This window comes from Pleurodeles waltl, chromosome 3_1 (assembly GCF_031143425.1).
Source record: "Pleurodeles waltl isolate 20211129_DDA chromosome 3_1, aPleWal1.hap1.20221129, whole genome shotgun sequence".
NCBI lineage: Eukaryota > Metazoa > Chordata > Amphibia > Caudata > Salamandridae > Pleurodeles > Pleurodeles waltl.
In genome coordinates this window covers 612,631,198-612,645,103 of record NC_090440.1, presented here as the reverse complement: position 1 = coordinate 612,645,103, position 13,906 = coordinate 612,631,198, and the positions used below count along the sequence as shown (strand labels likewise).

The 13,906-nt window shown below is 42.1% G+C and overlaps 1 protein-coding gene across 2 annotated transcripts in view; it reads right to left on the bottom strand.

The window, feature by feature from the left end:
• Positions 1 to 13,906, bottom strand: part of LOC138284374 (malignant fibrous histiocytoma-amplified sequence 1 homolog) — a 216,948-nt gene that overhangs the window by 53,142 nt on the left and 149,900 nt on the right. For both annotated transcript variants that reach the window (XM_069223080.1, XM_069223081.1), the window contains one exon: positions 3,662 to 3,830. In XM_069223080.1, coding sequence (XP_069079181.1) covers positions 3,662 to 3,830 — 169 coding nt within the window. The remainder of the gene's footprint in view (positions 1 to 3,661; positions 3,831 to 13,906) is intronic.

The window sequence follows — 13,906 nt, the reverse complement described above, 5'->3', positions numbered from 1 at the left end:
GCAGGGGGAGGTGAGAAGCACCTCCACCCAGTACAGGCTTTGTTCCTGGCCACAGAGTGACAAAGGCACTCTCCCCATGTGGCCAGCAACGTGTCTGGTTTGTGGCAGGCTGGCAGGAACTGGTCAGCCTAACACTAGTAGTCTGGTTGGTATTCAGGGTGCATCTCTAAGGTGTCCTCTGGGTGTATTTTACAATAAATTCCACACTGGCATCAGTGTGCATTTATTGTGCTGAGAAGTTTGATACCAAACTTCCCAGATTTCAGTGTAGCCATTATGGAACTGTTGAGTTTGTGTTTGACAAACTCCCAGACCATATACTCTTATGGCTACCCTGCACTTACAATGTCTTACGGTTTTGCTTAGACACTGTAGGGGCATAATGCTCATGCACATATGCCCTCACCTGTGGTACAGTGCACCCTGCCTTAGGGCTGTGAGGCCTGCTTGAGGGGTGACTCACCTATGCCACAGGCAGTGTGAGGTTGGCAAGGCACTCAAAGGGGAGTGCCATGTCGACTTAGTATTTTTCTCCCCACCAGCACACACAAGCTGTGAGGCAGTGTGCATGTGCTTAGTGAGGGGTCCCCAGGGTGACATAAGACATGCTGCAGCCCTTAGAGACCTTCCCTGGCATCAGGGACCTTGGTGCCAGGGGTACCAGTTACAAAGGACTTATCTGAGTGCAATGGTTGTGTCAATTGAGGAAACAAAGGTACAGTTTAGGGAAAGAACACTGATGCTGGGGCCTGGTGAGCAGGGTCCCAGCACACTTTCAATCAAAACTTGGCATCAGCAAAGGCAAAATGTCAGGGGGTAACCATGCCAAGGAGGCATTTCCTTACACCAGTGAATTTCAGTGGTTTAACCAACATTTTCACCTAACTTTAACATCACCTTAGCTTTTGTTTTTTTCAGTGAATTTCTAAGATTTGTTTTTTTAAATATTAACACACCTAAACATCACTTTAATTGTTGTTTTTTTCAGTGAATTTCAACATACAGAAATATTTTATTACCATATGTAACTATCACAACCTTTAGCTATGCAAAGCATGGGGGTTGCCCACGGGGCCTGGCATGGAGCCAGCCCTGCGCCCAACCCCTTGCGGGTGGCCAACTTTCTGATGCGCACAGCTTTTGGCCAGGTCAGTGCCCAACCCGAACAGACACCGCCAAATCACAAATAACACGCTTTTGGGGGGTAAAGATCTAGCTCAGTTATGATTGTCTTAACGCTGCCTAAATTCTCTATAATTCTCCCCGCTTGATGGACCACCCCAAACCTTTCTAGGAGCTGAGGTGAATTAACTGTTTTTTTGGAAAGTTTTGTGACAATTTCACAAATGGCGCCAAAGTTATTAGAAAAACAAGTTGCTGGTTGTCAATCAAATTGCTTGGCCAGTCCCAAATATCTATCCAGTTTGAACCTTAATCTCTAAATAACTACTAAGGAGACTTACATCAAAACACAAAACCATGCTTTCTAAGTAAAGATCTAGCTTTCTGCCAAATTATGTGTAATTCAGTTCAGCCGTTCTTTCTATATCACTATTTTCCCATGGAAAAGTGCATGGAAAAAGCATGTTTTTTTGGTCCCCTTTTTCTTGCCAGCCACCTGATGGATCACCCAGAAACTCCCAAGGAAGGAGCGGAGGTGAATGAGACTTCTGTATACATGTAAAACCACAAGGTCTATAATGTAATGCCACGTGTTGCAAAGTTAAATGTGCGGTATTACATGTGTGGTAATGTAATACATCCAGTGTCTTCTTAAGAGCTCACCGTCTTAAATCTTGTTTATGAAACTAGAAGGGGGCATAAAATTTCAGAGTGATATAGTGCCTGCTTTTGTATTGCTAAATGGAAGTTCTACGCAAATAACCTTTTGTTAAAACAGTATTTAATACATTTGAGGGTTTGTTTAATACAACTGACGTGGAAAATGAGCTATCCAACAACAAAAGCAAATGTCAATTACTACACAAGTTAAACATTCAGTATCACCTACCCTCTCTTTCTAGTTTTGTGAAAAAATATATATAGTTGAGCAAACAATATTAGAATTCAGCAGAAAAAACCATATCCCGAGCCTATCCTGCTTAACGCTCGATTGGCATTTGCATTTTGGTACTAGAACAACACTGAAGTCACTAATTCATAACAAAACAATTATTTTGTGTTAGCACTCAGGTTATAGATGATTAATGAAAGATGCATGTCACTGACAAAGAAGTGTACTGAATATGGATATCAATTGTTCTTGAGTTTACACTAATTTCACAAAATGGGCGGTGCTGCAGTTTCTTGGGTGGAATTGCAAGCACAATCCTGTAAACAATATGACTACACAACCTGGCATTCAGTATGGCTGTATAATGCAGCATTCAACATTGTTGTACAATGCAGCATTGAATATGACTTCACAACCCAGCATTCAATATGATTGCGCAACACAGATTCAATATGATTTCAAGCATGTTCTTACAATGCACTAAACTAACTTTAAATCAGGATTCGTGTTATTTATTTATTTTGAATGTATACAGAGTGAATTTGGTCCAATGCTATTCAAGCACTTTACATGAGCACCACATTATACTTCACATTTTTAAGATCATGTTAAGGGCTATTGTAGGGATAAACTATACTCTACTTGCTCGTTTTGTACATTAAATTGTATTCTCAAATATCAGGAAAGCAGGTCTCCACCCCGATATTCATGATTAGCATACATGATCAGAAAGAAACTGTTGAAGCAACCATTCCCAAAACATCATAATCAGTACATATACAAATGATAATACAAATCAAGCAAGTGTGAAGAAAAAAGAAACGTTAACATAAAATACCTGCTGTCAGAATCATTGGACTAAGACAACATTTAACAATCCTAGGGTTGGGAGGCCAAGCAAGGCACAAGTCAAACTGAAGGAACACATGCTCAAAATAACACTATTCAGAGTGGTCATTGTTAATCGCTGAAAAAACAAAAACTAACAGCAGAATGTGAGCCTTCTATCTTAATCAATTATTAGCAGTTACAAATACAGGAATGCTGAACAGTAGCAGTCCAGTCGATCACAGCCATAATCACCATTAAGTGTGTTTACAGAAATGCAGGACCATATCGAAGTCACAAAATCCACTATAGTCACGCAAGTATATTGTACATCGCACCGAGATTGCAGAGGAGAAGAAATGTGCAAACTATAATGTCTTCATCATCCATTTGGTGTCATGATTGTCCTATACAAAACAGCAGATAACACTGAAAAAAGTATAGCAATCCAAATCGAGTCTAAGGAACACATTTTCCTAGATACGTCAAGGAATGCAAAGAATGTCACTGTGCAACCCCCCTAAAAATGTCAAGCACGTTTTTTACAATGCCACACTTTGAGCGTCATGCCTAAAATATATAAATCAAAAGAAAAGCACATTTTTCAAAATAGCTTCGCAAAAAACAAGTACAAACAAGTACAAAGTGATTCTATAAATGAAGGTGCTGCATTAAGAGGAGGTCCCAGTGCAACTAGTGAGACTAGAGGAACCAGTGTTAACAGTGAATATCCCACACGGTAAGGTGCATTCCCACCAACAAGGTGATTTATACATTGAAAGCGCAGTTCATAAAACAGAGAAAAATATGCATACGTACATATAGTACTCAATGTTTGTGCTGAGGACATCTGGCCAATCAAATTCATCAGGGCAGCTGGCTGTCCTGCAGGGCGTTCTTAGACACATGTGAAGGCCAGGCCACTCGTCTGAGAGCTTTCTGATGAGGGAGACGATCGACAGGATGAAGTCCCACACAGGCCTGAAATCTTTACAATAAAGTAATCTGTTTAATATTTTTTCTGACTCAGTAGAGATCCTGGCAAAGTCAATGTTATTAGTATGATTTCAAAGAATGACCATCACAAATGTTAGTACAAAATCAGGAGACAGGGGATGCTCATTTCTGCTTCCACTTCACATCAAATGATACCTCATTTTATCTCCCCACCCTAACCACTGCCTTTTTCTTAGTCTGCGAAGAGAAAGCTGTCCACCTTTGGTTATTAAAAGCTAATCAATACCAACTACATGACTTAAATATGGAGAGCAAGATGCAAAGGCTACCTCTAAAGTCTGCATGATTGAGTCTTTGCTCAGAATGATGTAGCCGCTGGTTGAGCTGAAGAGAATTATGTTGATGAAACCAACAATGGTTGTCATCAAACAAGATGCTCACCTACTCCTTATACATTTAGCTCTTCGAATCACTGCATATCACTTTGGAGATAGTCCATTAATCATGACTTCTCCATTTGTAGATGATGCCATTTTCACAGATATGAAAAACCCACACTCCTAAGACTGTTAACTTAACATTCATAGTGGGGAGGGATGTGGCTGTGGAAGATGGCCAGTGGTTAACATGGCTCTGGGGCTGATGGAGGAAGGAGTTAGCTGGAGGGGTGTTTTCTTTGTTATGGCACGCCGAAAAGAGGAGTTATCACCAGGGGAGGAGCTCTTCTACCATTTTAGCAGATCACCACACCGTACTGTGGTGGTGCTGCTGTTTTTCTTGCTCTAACAGCAGGCTGGCTAACGGCATAAGTCGCAGCAGTCATTTTGTTTCTTTTTCACTACTTCCCTCCTTACTGTCTTACAATTAATGGAGTCATGCATGTTTGAAAAAATTTCACCAGATAGAGTCCACTATCTCTGTTACCAAGTATTTACAATTACTGCAAACCTTTGGCTGCATACTTTTCTTTGGCTTTCTACATTTTCTAAATGCAACAGTTGTAATTCCTTCTGCCTGCAATCATTAATTATTCTGAGGTAATCTCAGATGGTATTCTGTTTACTTTTTCTACTTGAGCTGGATCCTTGTTGGTAACCTTTTTATTTCATACACCTTGCTGATCTTATATGAGGAAAACACGCAATTTGAAATACAAGGCACCTCATATTAGAACATCTTCCAATATTTCTAAGTTTTCAGACGCTAATACATTCTTGGCATTTCCTACTGCCATGGAGAGTTCAAATCCTCTTCCGTAGACTTCAGCAGTATTTAACTCACTGGTGCCACATCATCTGGTTACAGCGTCTTCTAAATCTCCTTCTAAAACGAGTATCACCTCTACTCTTTCCTCATATAAAAGAGTTAAGAATGATCCTCTTTCTCCAGGCAAGTCTACCTCTGCTATTACCATGGAAATTATCTTGGAGGAAATGTGTACTCCCAAACCACATATGGAAGAAACTAATCAACACATACAAACCATTAATAAAAAATGGTCTTTGTTGGATAACATGGTAACTGATGTAGAACACAAAATAGGACCTTTACATGATGCTCATCACAAACTTAATAATTTTTTCTTTTTTACTTCTCTCCCCTTACTTCTAGTTATTTATCATTCTATTGTCTACTGTTCTGTGATTTATTTGCACTTACAACATTTTTCTTATATATTTTGTACATCTTATAACATTTCTATTACAGTTGAAGATTCAAGTTTATAACTTTATGAATAATCTCATGAAATGTTAGGGGGCTAAATTCACTGAATGAATGTCAGCTAGAGTTATCCTATCTGGCAGGGCTGGGAACTGATTTGGCTTTGGTACAGGAAACACATATTGCTCAAACTGAGGTCAACAAACTTGCTTGGGTATGTCAAGTACTTTCCTCTCCTGACCAAAGTAAGAAAAATGGTAGTGTTGTGCTTTGTAAAAAAATTCTATGTGTCCAACTGATATCTCAAAATTGTGATACAGAAGGGCGTTGGCCATTGATCGTAAACATAATCCCTTTCTTGATATTTAATTTATATGCACCTACATAACCAGATATACATTTTGCCTGTTATTCATGTTAGATTAATGTCTATTTCAGAGGATTACTTAATTCTAGGAGGGATTTACAATCTGGTTATGTACCCATTTATCAAGAGAATCTCTAAAACTCCTTTTATTCCTTCCATTATTCATAAACAATTTAGGCCATCAATTAACCAAACCTCTCTGGTTAATGCTTAGAGACTCCGTAATTCGACTATGAGAGAATATGCCTTCTTTTCTCCGGTACATTTTTCACAAACTAGACTAGATCATTTATTTATTTATAAAACTATATCCTCCCATATTTTTAGCTCAGAGATTCGTTCTATGTTAATTTCAGATCATGCACCAGTTAACATGGGTTTGGACTTATTTCAGATTTAAAGGAAATAAACTTGGAGAGTCAATAATTCTCTTCTCTTAGACAATAAGTTTACTCAGAATTTCGAATCTTTTATCTAGGAATTTTCCCATTTAATGACACTCCTAATATCCCCCCTCAAATTGTATGAGACTCTTTTTAGGGATAATATTATCTTGGACGTATCACAACAATTTAAATTAAATCGTCCAAAATCATCTGAAATAAGAAAAATATTAAACAATGAGTACATTTATATTTCACTAGACTACTGTTAAGAAGATCCTTTCAGCAATGCATTTAATTAAAAATAAGAGATTTAAGGAAATGAAGATAACATTCTGATGTGAATCCATTCGGATCTGGAACTTTCCCTTTCTTGTCTATGGCTTTATCTCTTCTAGAAGATGGAATTACCATTAAGGAGATACTTTCAGCAGTGCAGTTGATTTAAAAAGGGAAGGTTCCAGATCTGAATGGATTCCCAAAAGCATTTTTATCTTCATTTCTCTAAATCTCTTCTACCTAGAATGTTCAAATTATTTTCTTTTTTATTACAAATAAACATGGATAAGGACTGTTCCAAGATGCCCTGATTTGTCTGATTCTTAAGGAGGGTAAAGATCCTAAGTTATGTAAAAGTTATAGAACTAGTTCTCTGGTCGATTTAGAAGTACATTTGTTTTGCTAAACTTGTTGCTCTACTGCTTGAAACATTCTTGTCAAGTCTGATAGGCCGTGAATAAACAGGTTTTGTAAACGTCGACAGCTACCAGATAATAATAATAATTTTTCAGTATTTTAAGTAAATTCAATAAATATAAAAATGTAGTCCTCTGGCAGCGGTTTGCCACAGTGGTCACTGCATTGGGGGAGGGCATACGGACTGTGAATGGCATCAAGAAGAAGTGGCAGGATGAGAAGATGAGGGTGAAGGAGAAGTACACCAGGATATGGTGGCCCGAGCTGTCCCAGGGGTACAAACAGGAGCCCACTTCCAACTCACACCATTTGAGGGGGATGTGCTCTCCACGACAGACCCCCAGCTGATCCAGTGGCTGCCTGTGAGAGATGACCTCAATGTGGTGCCAGGTAATATGCAATGATACTAACAATTACGCCAAATAAGTAATGTTTGTGATACTTAAAAAATTTGACCATGAATGTTATCCCAAGTAAGTGCAATCTGTCTGGTGACTCACACCCTCATGTGTCTCAGCTACTAAATCACACTACAAGTGCCAGAATCCTTTGTGATGACAATTGCAAATTACAAACCCTCAGTCCCAAAGAGTGCCCCATCACTGCTGCCTCTGCCACTTAACATTGGTAGATGACAATATATAATGTCCCTCATTCATTTACAACTGTTGTAGACATGTAGATGCAAATGTGTAGTTATGTGGCAGGGTGCACATAATGAAATATCTTGGTTGTGTCTGTTGATTGTTCACTTTTGTTGCCACATACAGAAAGAAAACAGTCACACACTGGAGCACAGGTCTTTGCATCATCAGGGAGACAACGTCACAGAGCTCAACAACCTATCCCATCTGCACCAAGTAAACTCATAGATATATCATGTGGAATTCATAAACTGTGCATAAACTGGTAAATGAATTAGGTAATGTTGTGTATCACATATCAACTAGTATGTTAACTGAACACAGACGTCATTGTTCAACCTGTGACGTTGTCCAGAAAGACCCAGCCTGCAGAGACCTCTGCAACATGTATGGGTGTGATATCTGGCTGGGCACCACACACAGGGTGGATGTCGGACACTGGTAAGGATAAATGAAAGGTCAGCAATATGTGGTGTGTGTCTAATGTCACTGTTGTCACTCATCCATAACAGTCTACCACATCCTGACATGTTGGCTAATGATAGGTCAACCAAAAATGTATGTGTACAGTACCTACCTAAGTATTCATATTGGCCCCCATGTAGGTGGATTTTGCATAGGTCTATATGTTACAAGTCATTATGCCTCACCTCAGGAGGTGTAAGGTGTTTGTCCCTCCCCAGGTGTACATGGTCCATTCACTCTAGGGAAGTGTCAAAAGTGTCCCCAATTTTCATGGAATGTCACTCAAGTACAGAGTGAGGCAACACAGTGATTTGTTTAGCCTTGGCACACTCCAGGAGGCCATTTCAAACCAAGCAAAGAGGCTTGCTGTGGCCGCATAGACTTGATCTGCTGGTGTGTGCAGCTGGATTTGCACTAATAATGATTATCCAGTGCCTTGAGTGGCTCATAAATCTGTCCTCAAGTCCATCATTGAGAGGAGGAGCCAACCTGTGCCTAAGTCCATGACATGGATCCTTGCTGGCAAAATACCAGGAAATAACAGCTAAAGTAAATGATGTGGATGAGGGGTGCACTGATACCAGCAGGCTTGCATTTGGGAGTATGGTAGTGGCAGGCAAGGTGGGTGTAGAGGAAGGGAGGACTAGACATCTAGCGGTTGAACTGCCCAATGTGAAAACAGTAAAGATGGGGATCAACCCAGCTTTTCAAATTGACTAAATTATGGGATCCTAGGTCAATGTTCATTTTACTTTGCCACCACGATCACAAATGAGTGAACCACTGAACAGAGGACTACAGGATGTGTGCTGTACAAACCGTATCCAATGTCAAGTAAAATAAATCATGTTGTTATACACTTACATTGGAAAAACAGGCCACTGATAAAGTGAACCGCAGAAATGGCTGAACTCACACCCCAAGTTTAGCAATGTTGTCCTGTTGAGGGGGGTTTAAATAAATGTTACCTATACCTTGCTTCATAATTGTGTGTATCAAAGTGTACTCATCAAGGTACTGACAGAATCTGATGTGCAAAGATGAACCAGCTCTGCATGTTCTGGAAGACTCCTTTACAAATTAGCAGATATCACATCATACGTACGATGCATGATGCCAAGAAAAATGTAGGTGTCTCCAAAGACAACCAGTGCAAGACACCCTAGTTACTTCTGTCCTATAGTTCTCAGTAACTTGAAACTAGACCATTGCCTTTAAGTGTTATAACTGGTGAATATGAGGGCAGGCTGTAACTTGACGATCACTAGTCCATTCCTCTGACATCTACATGTAGAATCATCACCATCATTCTTTGCACTTAGTAATGAATATGTATGTCACATTGCAGCTGCTGCCAGGACTACTTTAGTGATATGGATGACACCATCCTGGCTGCAGATGTCAAACCCACTGCCATCCGTCCATCAGGTAAGTGTGCCACCTAGTGTTGTAGTCTATTGATACCCTACCCATGAACAACAACCAAATCCACGTAGAAGGGGATGAACATATATTGCCATTTTAGCTTTCATTTGAATTTGGTGTGTAAACTGTACCCAACAAGATCAGTGATGTATGTGTCAGGTGTGCATATTCACATATAAGACTTGCAAAACATTACCTATGGTGTCACTTCTTTGCAAAGCTGCTGGTTCATGGACCAGTTTTTCTGCTACACACTCAAGGTGCCTGGTCTGCCCCAAAGCATTTGTCCATGATCACCCTGTCAAGTGCATTCTTGATAGTCTCAAAATATTGTATGTCATCTGATGTGTAGCATGGTCTGATTCCACCTAAATGCTTGAATGGCTGTACATGTAAAAACCAGGCCTTGGTTCTGACCTTTGCTAAGCTGTTAGTGCTAGGACTGGAGGATCCCTGAAAATATCAGCCAATCTACATGGTATGTGCCACATTTGGCATGTCAAGACTGCCTGGTGGTGCTGTACTCCATTTGGCATGTGTGCAAAGTTGGCTCAGCTAGCCAGATGTTACATGTGACACACGAGCCGCTGTTGTGAAGACAGGTGCATTTGTTTCCTTTTGAAATATTTGTACCATTTTGTGTGAGACAAGTATTCCAATGTCAGCCTTTACTCCAAGATACATGAAATGATACTTTACACTGATGAAAAACACACAAAAAGCATGCATGATATGGCATCCAACACCAAAAATAAATGTCTTAACCCCACACTGGACAGTGTCTGGACCATCCCTTTGCCATTATTCCATTTAATTGCAAGAGTGATGGCTATTTGCCCTGTCGTGATGAGTACATTACAAGTCCCTGAATGTACTCAAATTAGTGCTTCCAATGTATTCCAATGGGGCACCAGCCTTAAGACTACAGCAGCAATTGCTCAGAATGTGTACATGGTGATGTGATTTATGTTGGTACAACTCAGTCACCACTCACATCATACTAACAGGCTCAATATGCAACCCATGCACTTACCAGGTCTGCTGCTCCAACTCCACCAACTGGGCATGGAGCGTTGGCCAGGCTGTCCTCAGGACTTTCCTGTACAATGGGGCGAGGCCGGTGCACATGAGGGTGGGAGGCTTGTCCCAATAGTTCTTGGGCTCTCAGTCAGGCCCAATGTTTCAAGACCTCCCAGTGCGTGCGGCATGTCGTGGGCCGCCGGTGGTAGATGCCCCTTACACTGCAGCACTGTGCAATCTCCTTCCATAGTCGGGTACGTGCTGCATTGCTCAGCTGGTCCTCTGGCCCCTCCCCCATAAAACTGTAATCGTCCAACACCCCCTCTAGCTAAAATGTCCAATTCCTGTTTGCTGAAGAGGGGTGCCCTCTCAACAGCTTCCTCAGCCATGTTGGGGGCAATATGGGTAAAAGGAGCAGCAGGATGGCAGAGGATCCTATCTGGAGATGGGGATGACTCAGAAAGACAGCAAAATGGCTGCCTGCAACTTCCTGCTATGAACTTCCTGTCTTGCATTTCCTGTATGTAATTTCCTGGTCAAATAAATTGGATTCAGTACCCGTCTCCAAAATCTACACCCTGAGTGTGAATCATCCACATCTGCATGTGGGGCACGGGATCTGCATGTGGGTGTAGGATGCGCCACCAGAGTGGAATGAAAAAAAGACAAGTGTGACATCTGCAGACGTGTAAGAGGGACAGGTATACTAAGGGAGGAAGGGAAGGTTCTGTAAATACACCCTACAGCACATCCTAGCACAGCTTGGCCCTTTGTTTTGCATTATGGTGCATATGGTCAACATATCTTGCTTACATCTAAATAGACTGTACTGTATCACCAAAGTAGGGCAGGTAGTGATGCCAGACCCTGGATACATAGTGCCAAGTACACCAAGGGCCAGTGGTACTGAGCAAGACTGGGAACCCATAGCAGCACTGGCAAAACATAGCATAGCAGCCCCAAAACAGAGACAATGAACGCAAGCGTGTAGATCATGCAGGAATGCTGATTTGTAACTGGGGGCACATACTGCAGTGCCAGTTCTGAACCGAATCACAGTAATGAGACCTGTCCCCCACCCCTCCAGCTCCCCAGCAAGTCTGGCCATGCCCATGTCCTAAGCACTAGTGCAGAGACCCCTCAGTCATTGCACTTGGAGCACAATCGTCACAATGAGACATCCAAGTGCGGGCCTATTGTGAGTCGGGCTCAGATATTTGTTTTGGAATTTTAACCACTATCAGTAATGAACAGCACTCCAAATCCCCTTCCATATATGGAGGGGCTGACATCCATTTCATATTCAACCAGGGTCTGCCTCACCTCCAAGCAGGAACCCCTGCCATCCTGCTGCACTGCTGAACCAACCTCACCCAACATTGTCGAAGCATCTGTGGACAAGGCGCCCACAAAGTCAGTGATACTGATAAGGACAAACACACTGAGAGGGTGTTTGCTAAGCAGTCCCATTATTATGTGGGCCCAGTAAAACAGATGCATGCTGCTGTCCACATTGATGATTGGGGCATGATTGTACATGGGACACACTTTCTCTGTCTGCACCATGACGGAGCTCAAAAAGGTGAAATGGAAGTAAGGTGGCGGTGCTGCCAGCAGCAGCGCCACACCAGTAGACCGCCGCCGGACGTATTATGAGAATAAGTTGGCAGTACTTTCCTCCATATTAATGCCGATTGTCAAGGTCATAATGACCCCCTTAATGCCCACACTCAATGAAGCCCTAAGAGGCATGTTCTATGCTGATCCTGACGTGCACATGACATAATGCATGGCCAATCCTTTGACTCTTGTCAACGGCTGTTGTATACAGACATCATGAATGGCTTACAAAGTAGTCTCCGGGTGACATATGTGGACATTGTGTTAAAAGCCCACCAATCATCATTGACAACAGACTGCAAACCACAAGAAGGCCATGACAACATATGTTACTAAGGTGAAAAAAATGTCAACCAACTGATCAGGCACCTGCGTACCTACCCCCTGCTTTGTTCAATGGTCCAGTTGCCCGGATTCAGGCCTAGCTGAAGGCACAGAGGTATGCGTAAGCCATAATTTAATGCTATTTTGTGCAAAACACAGGAGGCTACTAAGATCTTGCACACAACTTGAGGTGAGTACAGCAGCACTCCCCTCATAAGGTCAAGACATCTGGAGCATGACATCAAGAGCCCAAAACTGTGCTCAATGATGGCTCTTGGGTGTGTGCCTTATTGTACCTCTGCTGAGGTACAGTGGTTGCACATCTGTATTGTGTGAGAAGATGAGGGAGAGTGCATATGCAGCATCACCTGAGGAAGGAGATAGAGTAATATTTGTAAATGTCCCTCATGCATCTGTACAGTACATGCTGTATGAAATGTTACATACTGTGTCTGTTGGAGGCATGAATGTGGCAGGAGGATTAGTGCTGTATAATGGTTGTGCACATGTACAAACATAATTATATATATCATACGTGTGTGGTGCTTGTTACTTACCCATAGCCACGTGTTCCCAAATTCTCCCACTGCCATCTGCCGGGCAAGAGGTAAGCTGCGGAATACATAGCTGTCAAGGGTACTGCCTAGGAACACTGCATGAATATCAGTGAAGCTACCACTGGCATCACAGGCATCCTGCATGTTGATGGAGTGTCAGCGGTGTCTGTTGCAAAAGATGTGGACATTGTGGTGAAGTGGCTGTAGAGCACCTGAGTGCAATCAATTGCACCCAGCATTAATGGGAAGTGGGAAATGAAGTAGAAATCCCTAACTACCCTTTGCCTTCTAGCCAGTGTATGGGGAATTCCTATGAGGTGATGGGGTCTCCTACTGATGCAGCTCAGTATCTGGTGCCAACATCGAGACTGGCTTGCCTGGGAGATGGCCACAATGTCACTGGAGACCCTCTGGAATCACCCCGTAGCAAAGAAATGGAGAGATGTTAAGATCATGAGATAGGCTGGGATGGTGTGGGAGTGGCAGGTCACAGAGTCAAGATCCTGTTCCCACTCACACACCATTGCCAAGATGGTATCAGGGGAAAACAGTATCTAGCAATGACATCTTGGCTGGACATCCCGAAGAGGTTAATCCTTTGTCTAAAGATCTTCTCTACTCTCCTCCTCCTTCTCTTCAAATCATCCTGTCACATAGCAAGGGACAAAACAACAAACTTATTCAGTGACATATTGGAAGGACTGAATGGGTTTGTTTGTGGCAGCTTTGCTTTTATGTCTGCAGCAAGGTTGGCACTGGGTGTGTGCTAAAGAGTTGCAGCTGGAGCTTGGTGGGATGATAGTAGGCCCTTTCACAGGTGTGTCAATATGCATTTTTTGCCTCATCTGGCCCGAGTGTGGATGATCCAGCCCGAGTGTGGATGATCCACCCCGAGTGCGGACCTAGAGATAATACTCGTAACTTACCTTTGAGAAATACCTGAG